The sequence below is a fragment of the Neophocaena asiaeorientalis genome, unplaced genomic scaffold (genome assembly GCF_003031525.2).
Source record: "Neophocaena asiaeorientalis asiaeorientalis breed wild unplaced genomic scaffold, Neophocaena_asiaeorientalis_V1.1 scaffold232, whole genome shotgun sequence".
NCBI lineage: Eukaryota > Metazoa > Chordata > Mammalia > Artiodactyla > Phocoenidae > Neophocaena > Neophocaena asiaeorientalis.
This window is the reverse complement of record NW_020175672.1, coordinates 590023-602149: the sequence shown is the minus strand read 5'-3', so window position 1 is coordinate 602149 and position 12127 is coordinate 590023. Positions and strand designations below refer to the sequence as shown.

At 36.7% G+C, this 12127-nt stretch overlaps 1 protein-coding gene across 9 annotated transcripts in view; it reads left to right on the top strand.

Moving 5' to 3' along the window:
- Window positions 1-12127, top strand: part of NUP98 (nucleoporin 98 and 96 precursor) — a 99211-nt gene that overhangs the window by 26417 nt on the left and 60667 nt on the right. For 7 of the 9 annotated variants that reach the window (XM_024731786.1, XM_024731788.1, XM_024731783.1 and 4 more), the window contains 2 exons: window positions 1756-1894; window positions 7814-7906. In XM_024731786.1, coding sequence (XP_024587554.1) covers window positions 1756-1894; window positions 7814-7906 — 232 coding nt within the window. The remainder of the gene's footprint in view (window positions 1-1755; window positions 1895-7813; window positions 7907-12127) is intronic. The other 2 variants (XM_024731789.1, XM_024731785.1) reach the window with 1 other exon arrangement.

The following is a 12127-nucleotide window of genomic DNA, read 5'->3' as shown; positions in this document are numbered from 1 at the left end:
TGAAAAAAAAAAAAAAAAAATAAGAAAAAAGAATGCTGAATTAAAAAAAAAAGAGAAGTCTGTCTTCAAGTATTTTTTTGGGTTATAGTGTATGATTTGATACTGATAGTAACTGAAAGCTATTTGGTAACTTAAAAATAGGCAACTTATAGTAGGTTTATTTTCAAAAAGTAAGTTCTTTTTAAAACTTGTTTGTTTCAATACTTATGTGGAGTTTACTTCTTTTAGTAAAATTTCGCTCCAGTTGGTTAAATTGTTGAGTTTAAGTTGAGGTGCTTTTGCTCTTAAAATCAGGGTTTTTTTTTTTTTTCTTTTTAAAATAAATAAATAAATATTTATTTATTTATTTTATTTATGGCTGTGTTGGGCTTTTGCCGCTGCATGCGGGCTTTCTCTATTTGCAAGGAGAGGGGGCTACTCTTCGTTGTGGTACACAGGCTTCTCATTGTGGTGGCTTCTCGTTGCGGAGCACGGGCTCTAGGCATGTGAGCGTCAGTAGTTGTGGCACGCAGGCTTCAGTAGTTGTGGCTTGTGGGCTCTAGAGCACAGGCTCAGTAGTTGTGGCGCACAGGCTTCGTTGCTTCGCAGCATGTAGGATCTTCCTGGCCCAGGGCTCAAACCCACATCCCCTGCACTGGCAGTCAGATTCTTAACCACTATGCCACCAGGGAAGCCCCAAATCAGGTAATTTTAAATTCCTATTTCTAACTTCTATTTTGGGTGATAAGTTAGTATCGTATTTGTTAATTAAGTATTTTTGGTGGTGATCAAGTTGTTAAAATTGTTGGTATTCTGAAGGTCTTCATGCCACTGGAGGCTTAACTGAATTTTTTTCCTTGTTAAGTCATTTAAGTAAAAAATTACTATATAGGAATACACTTGACCTAAAAAACAATAGTAAATACAACTTAGAGAAACTATATGTCTATTATGTACGCATTATAACAAGCTTTGAACTTCAGTTTAAAAAAAAAAAAGGAAAAGTCCCCAAATCATGTGGTTGTTTTCATGGAGATTGAAATCTATTCTTATTTGAGGTGAGAAATTGAGAAAATTATCTAATGCTTCAGAAAGTTATTTTTTAACAACTTTATTGGGCTATAATCCATTTGCCATGCAATTCACCCTTTTAAAGTTTAAAATTCAGCAGTTTTTAGCATATTCACAGATTGTGCAGCTATCACCATAGTCAATTTTAGAACATATTTGTCACCCTAAAAAGAAACGTCATCCCCATTAATAGTCACTTCTCATTTCCCCCAAGTCACTTCAGGCCTGCTGTCTATGGATTTACCTATTCTGGACATTTCATATAAATGGAGTCACATCTTTTGTGACTGACTTCTTTTACTTAGCATAATGTTTTGAAGTTTCATCCATGTTGTAGCATGTTTAAACTTTTTACTGTAACTCTTTCTACTGGCACGTTAAATACATGATAACGTTTCTGTTACCAGGTAAAAAATATTTGATTGACTTGTTGTTGTTGTTTTCTTTGTCTCACTGAAATATTATGTTTGATGAAGTGTTACCATTAACTTCTCAAGCCAGGAGCATTATGTCTTGTTAATCTTGCTCAGATTAGTATGTTTTTCTGATAGTTATTCATCCTTCTTTATACCTTTTTTATAAAAATTGTGATATCTTCTCTCCCTTACCACACACCCAATCCAGTGTACCTAAGGTAACCTCTGTTTCCTGTTTGGAGTGTATCTTTATACTACTTAATATTTTCCTGTGTTGTGTTCTTTTTAGACCCTGTTTGGCAATAACAAGCTTACTACATTTGGAACCAGCACAACCAGTGCTCCTTCGTTTGGTACAACCAGTGGCGGGCTCTTTGGTAACAAACCAACCCTGACTTTAGGAACCAATACAAACACTTCCAATTTTGGTACATATAAAAAGCAGGTTTGACTCTCTTAAAGTTATACTGACTATACCACACATTCTCCTGATTCATATTATTGGGAATATTTTAAAATTCTCAGGTAAGCTGTGGCTTGATATGAGGTTCCAGAGGGAAAGGTTTGAAATCAAGGACTTGGGTTGAGGTGCCTGGAAGAGATGTATGTAAATTGCCTTAACTAATTTATATTCTCTTGACTCCCTGCTTTGGATAAAATGGGGCATTCAGCACATGCAATAGCAGTACTGTGCAGAATGTTGGTTCTCTAATGGAGGTAGATTTTTTTCAAAATAAGGAAACATTTTCTTTTTATTACCTCACCAATAATTGAGAAACAATAAGTGAAACACATTTGCTTGAGATAACACATTCTGTTAGGCCAGGTTTCAAGCAGGGAAGTAGTAAACAGATGAGATTAGATGATTCTTTTTTTGAACTTTCTGTTGTTGTTTTGTGTTTTTTTGATATTTAATGATTCTCATTGGAAGTTGAAGCCTCTCTGATTTGGGGGACTGTTCATTAGTTTTCCTATAGCTGTGTGTATTTTTGAATACCTGTTCATTGGAAGAAATTTGGAAAATATATGTAAGATTGAATAACAGAAAAACAAACCTTATACTGCTTTCCAGAGATATGCTGGAAAATTTTAAATTCGTTTAATAGAAACATTATTTCTGTTATTTTAACTGTCTTTTATAACTACCTAATTAAGTTTTCAAACAAATTCAACGTATTTTGAGATAAATCATATATGAAAAGTTCATTTCATTACCAAGGGAAATAGTGGTTGAGATATTTGTTTTAAGGATTTCATGTGCCAGATGCAACATTAGGTTCTGGATATCTAGTGGGAGATGAGTACAAACATATGGCCATTTGCCATAAGTCAGCAGTTACAGTTTTTCAGTGAGTTTTTTTTTTTTTTAATAAATTTATTTAATTTATTTTTGGCTGAGTTGGGTCTTTGTTGCTGCGCACGGGCTTTCTCTAGTTGTGGCAAGCGGGGGCTACTCTTCCTTGCGGTGCATGGGCTTCTCGTGGTGGCTTCTCATGTTGTGGAGCGTGGTCTCTAGGCGTGCGGGCTTCAGTAGTTGAGGCTCACGGGCTCTAGAGCACAGGCTCAGTAGTTGTGGCACACGGGCTTAGTTGCTCTGTGGCATGTGGGATCTTCCTGGACCAGGGCTCAAACCCATGTCCCCTGCATTGGCAGGCGGATTCTTAACTGCTGTGCCACCAGGGAAGCCCTTCAGTGAGTTTTTTAATGATCGTGTACTGGAGAAAGAGGCTACATTAAGCATCCATTGGAAACTTATATGTGTTCATGGAAATACGAACTATGTGAAGGAGATAGATAGGTCCTTGTCAGGTACCAATTCCTAAATTAATGTTTTGATTTGAGTTTTATAACCCCTTTTGTTGGGTTCATTCATTCCTAGTAATGATTATCAGTCTATCATTCTACCTGTAATTCTTTTTCACTGTGCTCGATGAAAGAATGGTTTTGAGGCAGTAGACTTGGTTAGCATGGATATCAAATTTTGTGTATTTGTTTCTTATCTATGAAGTAAGATGGGAAAGATACTTAAGGGTTAAATCAGTGTTTTTCAGCCTTTTTTTTTTTTTTTTTTTTTTAAATCACTGTCACTCCCTCTTCCCCAGAGAGACTTTGTAGACCTTTTTCCTCTTAAAAATTATCTTCTGGGCTTCCCTGGTGGCGCAGTGGTTGAGAGTCCGCCTGCCGATGCAGGGGGACACAGGTTTGTGCCCCGGTCCGGGAAGATCCCACATGCCACAGAGGGGCTGGGCCCGTGAGCCATGGCCGCTGAGCCTGTGCGTCCAGAGCCTGTGCTCCACGATGGGAGGGGCCACAACAGTGGGAGGCCCGCATACTGCAAAAAAAAAAAAAAAAAAGGAAAAAAAATAAAATGCATGTTTTTTGATAGCATACTTCACGTTCAGAATTAAATATATTTTCTATCTGATAAGGTGCTTATGTAGGCTATTGATTTGAAAATGAAAACTCTCATCTTTATTTGATATGCCTCACTACTTATGTGCTGAATTTGAATTGTCCTTTTTTTTTTTAATCCTTAATGTTGACCTAGTACCTGGCATAGACTAGGTGCTCACTAAAAGTTTATTAATGAATAAGTGGGGCCCTGAGAGGAAAGATTCCCTATACAAGTAGGGGTTGCAAGGTGGCAAATTTTGTTTTATTCTTGGGTGAACTTGTCATTCCATTAACCACCCCAGAGGGATCCAGGTCTAACTAAGACTTTCTTTGATGTTCCTGTTGTCTTGGGAAGCTATCAACTTTGGTGTTGTGGGCAGAGATGATCTTCTGGTTTGGAAATAAGTCATATAACAAATCTGGAAATGGAATAAGGTTACCCAAAGATTTGGAGTATCATATCATTGTTGGTTGCACGTTACCCAGTATGGGATTATGTTTCATTATGATGGTGATTAATCCACAGAGTGAAAAGGTTCATCTACAATTGATGTTGCCACATCCTTAAGTAATTCTTTAGAGTCATCAGTTCATTTTCTTAGTAATTATTCCTAACGGACTAGTTTAAGGTTAAGTGAATGAATAGAATTGTTTCAGGAGAGAAATTACAAGCAGGATGTCAGCACTTGTGAGCAACAGTTTAAAGAGGTTGAAGATCTTTTGGGTATTGATAAGATGGTACTTGGTAATAAATTATTGGTTCCTCATGCTACATGGTTAAGGGGACAGTTTAGCTCTTTGTGTACATAGACATCTGATATTTTAAGCGTTTTTTTTTAATTGAGATATAATTGACATGTAACATTATATTTCAGATGTATTGGGTGGGCCAAAAAGTTCGTTTTTCGTAAGATGGCTCTAATAGCACTTAGTTGTCTAACTTCATTTGAAACAATTTTGTTAGATTGTATGTGACAGCATGCATTTGAAAAAAGACTTATCAAAATTGGTGAATTTTTGTGTAGCCATTTTAACATTGAAGATGGAAGAGAACAACATTTTCGGCATATTATGCTTTATTATTTCAAGAAAGGTAAAAACGCAACTGAAACGCACAAAAAGATTTGTGCAGCGTATGGAGAAGGTGCTGTGACTGAAAAATGTGTCAAAAGTGGTTCGCAAAGTTTCATGCTGGAGATTTCTCACTGGACAATGCTCCACGGTTGGGTAGACCAGTTGAAGTTGATAGCAATCAAATTGGAACAATAATTGAGAACAGTAAACGTTAAACCACGTGGGAGACAGCCGACATACTCAAAATACCAAAATCGAGCTTTGAAAATCACTTGCACCAGCTTGGTTATGTTCATTGCTTTGATGTTTGAGTTCCACATAAGTTAAACGAAAGAAACCTTCTTGACCGTATTTCCACGTGTGATTCTCTACTGAAACGTAATGAAAACATCGCGTTTTTAAAACAAATTGTGATGGGCGATGAAAAGTGGATACTGTACAACAATGTGGAACGGAAGAGATCGTGGGGCAAGTGAAATGAACCACCACCAACCACACCAAAGGCCGGTCTTCATCCAGAGAAGGTGATGTTGTATATATGGTGGGATTGGAAGGGAATCCTCTATTATGAGCTCCTTCTGGAAAACCAAACAATTAATTCCAATAAGCACTGCTCCCAGTTAGACCAACTGAAAGCGGCACTTGATGAAAAGCGTCCAGAATTAGTCAACAGAAAATGCATCATCTTCCATCAGGATAACGCAAGACCACGTGTTTCTTTGATGACCAAGCGAAAACTGTTAAAGCTTGGCTGGGAAGTTCTGACTCATCCACCATATTCACCAGACATTGTACCTTCAGATTTCCATTTATTTCGGTCTTTACAAAATTCTATTAATGGAAAAAAATTTCAATTCCCTGGAAGACTGTAAAAGGCACCTGGAACAGTTCTTTGCTCAAAAAGATAAAAAGTTTTGGGAAGATAGAATTATGAAGTGGGCTGAAAAATGTCAGAAGGTAGTGGAACAAAAGGGTGAATATGTTGTTCAGTAAAGTTCTTGGTGAAAATGAAAAATGTATCTTTTATTTTTACTTTAAAAACTGAAGGCACTTTTTGGCCCACCCAATACAGTGTAATGGTCCAATATTTGTATATATTGTGAGATGATTACCACAATAAGTCTAAGTAACGTCTGTCATCATATATAGATAGAAAGTTTTTTTTCTCGCTTACCCCTATGTTTCCTTCTAGGAGTTTTATGATTTTAGATCTTATATTCAAGTCTGTAATCCATTTTGTTTATGTTGTAAGATAATGGTCCAGTTTTATTCTTTTACATGTGGTTGTCCAGTTTTCCCAGCACCATTTATTGAAGACGGTCCATTCTCCATTGTATATTCTTGGCTCCTTTGTCATAAATTATTGACTGTTAATTAATTAATTGTTCTTAATTTTACTTTAAAGTTGTTTTGAAATAACAGAGTTGATAAACTTTTGTCAGTAAGAATCTGTGGAAATGTGTGGTATAAACAGTGTAAGTTGGGACTTACTTCCCTCCTGTGGGTTTGAGGTAGTTCACTAGTATCTTGTTTTCTGTTGTTTATGGGGTTGGAAGATCCTTTTTGGTTAAATTTTAACTCAGAAAGACAACATCTCCAAGTACATTTTCTGGGTTTTTTGTTTTTTTATCTTTAAAGAAAATTGATTGTGCTTGAGTGGGCAGTACTCCATTTTTGTGGCCATAGCTGTTAGAAAAATTGAAGAAAAGACTTAATGTATGAATTAAATGTATTGAAAGTAAGTCAGGTTACTTGCTTAGATTTTTAAATGACATTAGAAATATGTTTTCAAACTGTATAATTCTTTAACTTTTGTTCTTTACATTTTTCATTCAGATATAAATTCAAATATTGGCATGACAAAGTATAATCTTAGTTGGTGACACTGACATATATTCCAAGACACTTTCTTTATTCTGTTATGTTGAACTTGTTCACCTCCATGATACCTTTTTAAAAGACTTCAGGTGTACCACAAACAGGATTTGCTGGCCAGTGATTGGGGTTTTTTTCCTCTTATCAAAAGAGATTAATGATATGTTCATTATCATTTGTTGATATTTAGCTCCAAAAGGAGTACAGAAACTGTGCACACATCTGAACAAAAGAGAAATAATAGCAGTAATGTGATGTGTAGGTGTCTTTGTGGGGAGACTTGTGGATTTTAGAGGGGAATCACAGGATTTTCTCTAAATGTTGGGTCATAGTGAAAGAGGATGGTTTGTTCAACTCTCCATCATCTCCGATAATGAAACAATTCAATTCAAGAAAGGTTATTCATAGATTATCTTCTCTTTTTAACGTCAGCTAGCTGAGTCCTCGAATGCTTCTATGAGCTGATTGAGTCTGACTCCATTAAAGCTCCTCATGTGTGATCAGCCACACATTACTATTCATACAAGGTCCATCTGTTCAAAACAAAAGCTGCTGTAGAGATTTTTATAGGTAATCTTCTCTTAGCAAGAACCTTTAGGTTCAGTGAAGTGTCTTTGTTGACTGTCTTATTTTTTAGTGAAAGTTTGGGGGGATTAATTTTTCTTCTGCTAATTAAACATGAAACATAGAATGGAGGCTTTGAGTATTACGAAGGGAGTGTTCCCCAAGCTCAAGCACAATCACTTTGCTTTAATATTGGGTATTATCCTATATTGAATTGATATTTCAAGTCTAAAATATAATTAAGTAAATAGGAAGACTGTGGGATCTGTTTATACTTACTTAAACTTAAAAATTAAATTAGCCTACCATTTAGGATTTCTAAATATCAAAAAATGAAGGGATGCAAAACTTAGGGTCAGACTGCTTTGTTTGAAATTCCCTTGTACAGGACATTGAGAGTTGTGTTAATGTACAGTCCACTCATTCTTTTGTCCTTCTAGGGTTTGGCACAAATACCAGTGGGAATAGTATTTTTGGAAGTAAACCAGGACCTGGAACTCTGGGAGCCGGGCTTGGTGCAGGATTTGGAACAGGTAAGGAACTGTACCGTAAGATTTAGGAAGTGATACAACTAAATCTAATTGCTGCAACTTAAGACCTCTGTTTGATCATATACATGGAAATAAGAGGCCTAGATTTTCATTTTCACAAATGGATTTAGAAAACATTCCCATATGCTTTACCAGATTTTAAAATGCTGGCACATTTATCTTAGAGGCTGTCTGTTCCTTTTGTACAAAATGTCCTCTGATAGTCCTGGTGTGCCTGGGGTTTTCAGTACTTAATGTGTTATGTCAGAAGATACACATATTTTGAATTTTGGTCAGTCTTGCCAATTTTTAATTTGCCTTCCAAAAAGAATGCCAGTTTGCATTTTTGCTCATATTTTATAGAAGTGCCCATTTTTTCATACCCTTTCCATATTGTTGGGCTTCTTCATCTTTGTGTGCCTGATAGTGGAAGTTGGTATGTTCTGATTTACACTTCACTGATTACCGGTGAAGGATACCCTTGTGTACGTTTACTGGACATTTGAATCTTTCAGTTCTCTATTCATAATCATTGTTGATCATTGTTTCTTTATTTTTGAGAACGTTTTATATATTGTGGATGTTAACTCTTTTGGGTTGTATGGTAAACTTCTTGAGCCTTTGAGCTTACTCAAATTCTACTACATATATTTTGCAAGAAATAAAAACTAAAAAGCTGTAGTTTTTTGTACAATGTGATCCTTAAACTTAAGCAGAATATAACATCTGACATCATGTTCTCTTCTAATCCCAGAAGGAAAATTAACTTTGGTGTGGTTTTTTTCAAGGTAGTTTGATGCTAGACAGCTTATGAACCATAAACCTAAGCTGGGATAAGATGCTGCTCTAATGTCTGTTACCAGATATTTCCACTAAGTCTTTGTTTATCATTTAATTTTGTTTGTGATATCTTAATGTACAAGTTTTATTTTTATGTGGTCAAAGTTGTCATTCTCTCCTCTTTGGCTTCTGGGTCTTGCAGATTACGATTAGCAACGCTTTATTTCTGTAGTCTAAGATTATAAAGTCGTCTATAACTTTTTTCCTGATGCTGTTGTCTTCTGTTCTACAATAATGTAATACCTCAACCTCTTTATTTATTTGAATATATTCGGTTTTCCTTGAACAGTTGTACCTCACAGATGAGGAATCTCATTTTCACTGCTGTTATATAATCCTAATTCATGCTTTGCCCATATAAACTAAAAGCCAAATAAAATTAATAAAGAATTTTACACCCCCACCTTAGCAGCAATAGATCATGTAGGGAAACGAGAATTGTGAATCACTGAGTATACACTATTGAAATTCTTTGGTGGTCACGTCTGCTAAAGCAGACTTTTGGCTCTGAGAGGAATGTGTCTGGAGACTATCAGATATAAATACCCACATTAATGAATTCTGCATTTCATGGTATCACAATTAGGATAACATTGTAGCTTTGGACTGTGTTTTAGGGGGTCATTAGCTAAGTGGGTATTCCTGTGTAGATAGCTTCTTGTTTTGAATGAGAGAGATTCAAACTCATACCTCAACAGTAGTACATTTTCATGTAACATAGGCCTTTGGGTACTTCGTGAGTAGTCGACTGTAGAAACCTTAAGTGTACAAATACATAAATTTTTTGTACACCTAGATTTAAGTGACCAATCTTAGTGTAAAATGTTTTATATTATCCTTTGGTGTATGATTAAATCATGGGTGCATCAGTTTCTAGTTTCACACAGGTATTAACTGTCATTAGCACTATCAATAGTATGCCATTTTCTTGGTAGTTACTTAGTAACAATACTAAGAAGTTTTAGTTCTTAAAGTTTTCCATGAAGCCATAAGTTTAAGGGTACATCTAGTAAAGTTTGTTACACTAAGATATACACAGAAAAACCTACCCAAAGCTAATAGGTACCATAGATAAAATTAAATTCTAACATTTATTAGAAAATCTCTAAGTATAACCATTTTTATTTATTCTTTGAGCATCCTTAGAGTTTTTAGGACCACTGTTACCATGGTGCCACCAGTATATCTTCCTTATGACTCCTACAACTACCTGTAAATATAACACAATTCATAAATTGACATTATTATACATCAGAATGTCCCTCAACTTGTGTAAGTCCTTTCACTAAGTATAAAAAGCCATTTGTACATAATATAAGACTGATCTGGATAAAATACATGTTTTTATTATTTTGTAGGTTATTGAAATATAGTGATTTTTAGACTGTTTCATGATTCTTCCTTCAGGGCTAATGCAAATACACACCATCCAGAACAGAAATTTTTATCCATTTTATATATTCAGGTTTCATCTAAGCCTTTTGTTTAGGGGTGGTAAGGAGGTTTTGTTCTCTGGGAGAAAAAAGAAGAATCCTGAAATTTTTACTGTAAACCATGTTCTTTAAGGGAGTAATATAGGGACTTCCCTGGGGGTGCAGTGGTTAAGAATCCGCCTGCCAACGCAGGGGACATGGGTTCGAGCCCTGGTCTGGGAAGATCCCACATGCCGCGGAGCAGCTAAGCCCGTGCGCCACAACTATGGAGCCTGTGCTCTAGAGCCCACGTGCCACAACTACTGAAGCCCGCGTGCCTAGAGCCTGTGCTCCACGACAAGAGGAGACACTGTAATGAGAAGCCCGCGCACTGCAACGAAGAGTAGCCGCCACTTGCCACAACTAGAGAAAGCCCATGCGCAGCAATGAAGACCCATGTAGCCAAAAATAAATAAACAAATTTTTTCAAAAAGGAAGTAATATGGGCTTCCCTGGTGGTGCAGTGGTTGAGAGTCCGCCTGCCGATGCAGGGGATGCGGGTTCGTGCCCCGGTCCGGGAGGATTCCGCATGCTGCAGAGCAGCTGGGCCCGTGAGCCATGGCCACTGAGCCTGTGCATCCGGAGCCTGTGCTCCGCAACGGGAGAGGCCACAACAGTGAGAGGCCCACGTACCACAAAAAAAAAAAAAGGGAGTAATATAATTTTAGTTTTTCTTGGAATTTTCACCAGTTTCTAATGGGTTGGAACTTTAAAAGAAGTCTTATTCCCTGTTTCAAAGCTGGGTTTTTTAAGGTGAAATAATCCCATTGCTATATTGTTATTATTATTAGTGAGAGTTGGACAGTTAAGGAATGCTTTGTTCATTTAGGAGTCATCCTCATTAATTTATATTGTATGCATTCTCTGAGTGTAAACTTCCTATCCTTTTTTTGGGGTTGCAATCTCAAGACAGTTTCCATTCGATATTTTTGACCTCCAAGTATTATATGTTTGAAGTGATTTTCCTGGTAAACCATATCTCTGTCAAGAAACATTTGTATGTTAAAAAGAACTTCAGGGCTTCCCTGGTGGTGCAGTGGTTGAGAGTCTGCCTGCCAATGCAAGGGACACACGGGTTCGTGCCCCGGTCTGGGAAGATCCCACATGCCGCGGAGCGGCTGGATCCGTGAGCCATGGTCGCTGAGCCTGCACATCCGGAGCCTGTGCCCCGCAATGGGAGAGGCCACAGCAGTGAGAGGCCCGCATACCACAAAAAAAAAAAAAAAGAACTTCAGATCTTCCAAATTGCCATTAACTTTTTCTTTGGGGTGGGGGAGGGATGGAAAAATGTTTTTAATTTATGCCAGTAACTTATCCTAAAAAAACTAAATTCTTCCCACTTTACACTTTAAAAATCATTGCCAACAGCACGGTCCATAAGCAAGATTCATTAAGCTTTAAAACATTACAGGTTTCTGCAGCGGCCTTCTCCCTGGTGAAGATAAGTTCTTATTCCATCCACAGATTTAGGCTGAAACTTGAATCTGTTTAATAACCTCATCACAAGGCATTCAGCTTTTTATAAAACAAAAAAAAAATTGTCGGAAATAGTTTTCATGAGATGGTATACTTGAAAGTGTTACTTTTTGCTCTTCAAAGAAGATATATTGGATTTGGTTTTCTATAACCTGCATGTTAGTCAAAAAGGTGACGTTTTAATTATTTCAATTGAGTATTTGATTTGCAGATATTGAAATTTAAGGAGAATTGACAATTTTGAAATTCTTTAGAAATCTGTTTTACTGTAGAGTAGCAATTAAGAGCCCTGGTTGTATTGTCAGATGCATCGAGGTGTGAACTCTGGTTTCACCACTTACTACGTTTGTGACATTGAGCTAATTATTAAAGCCTCCATTTTCTCTTCTGTAAAATAGGGACAATAGTTCCTGCTTCAGGCTTGTGAAGGTTAAAT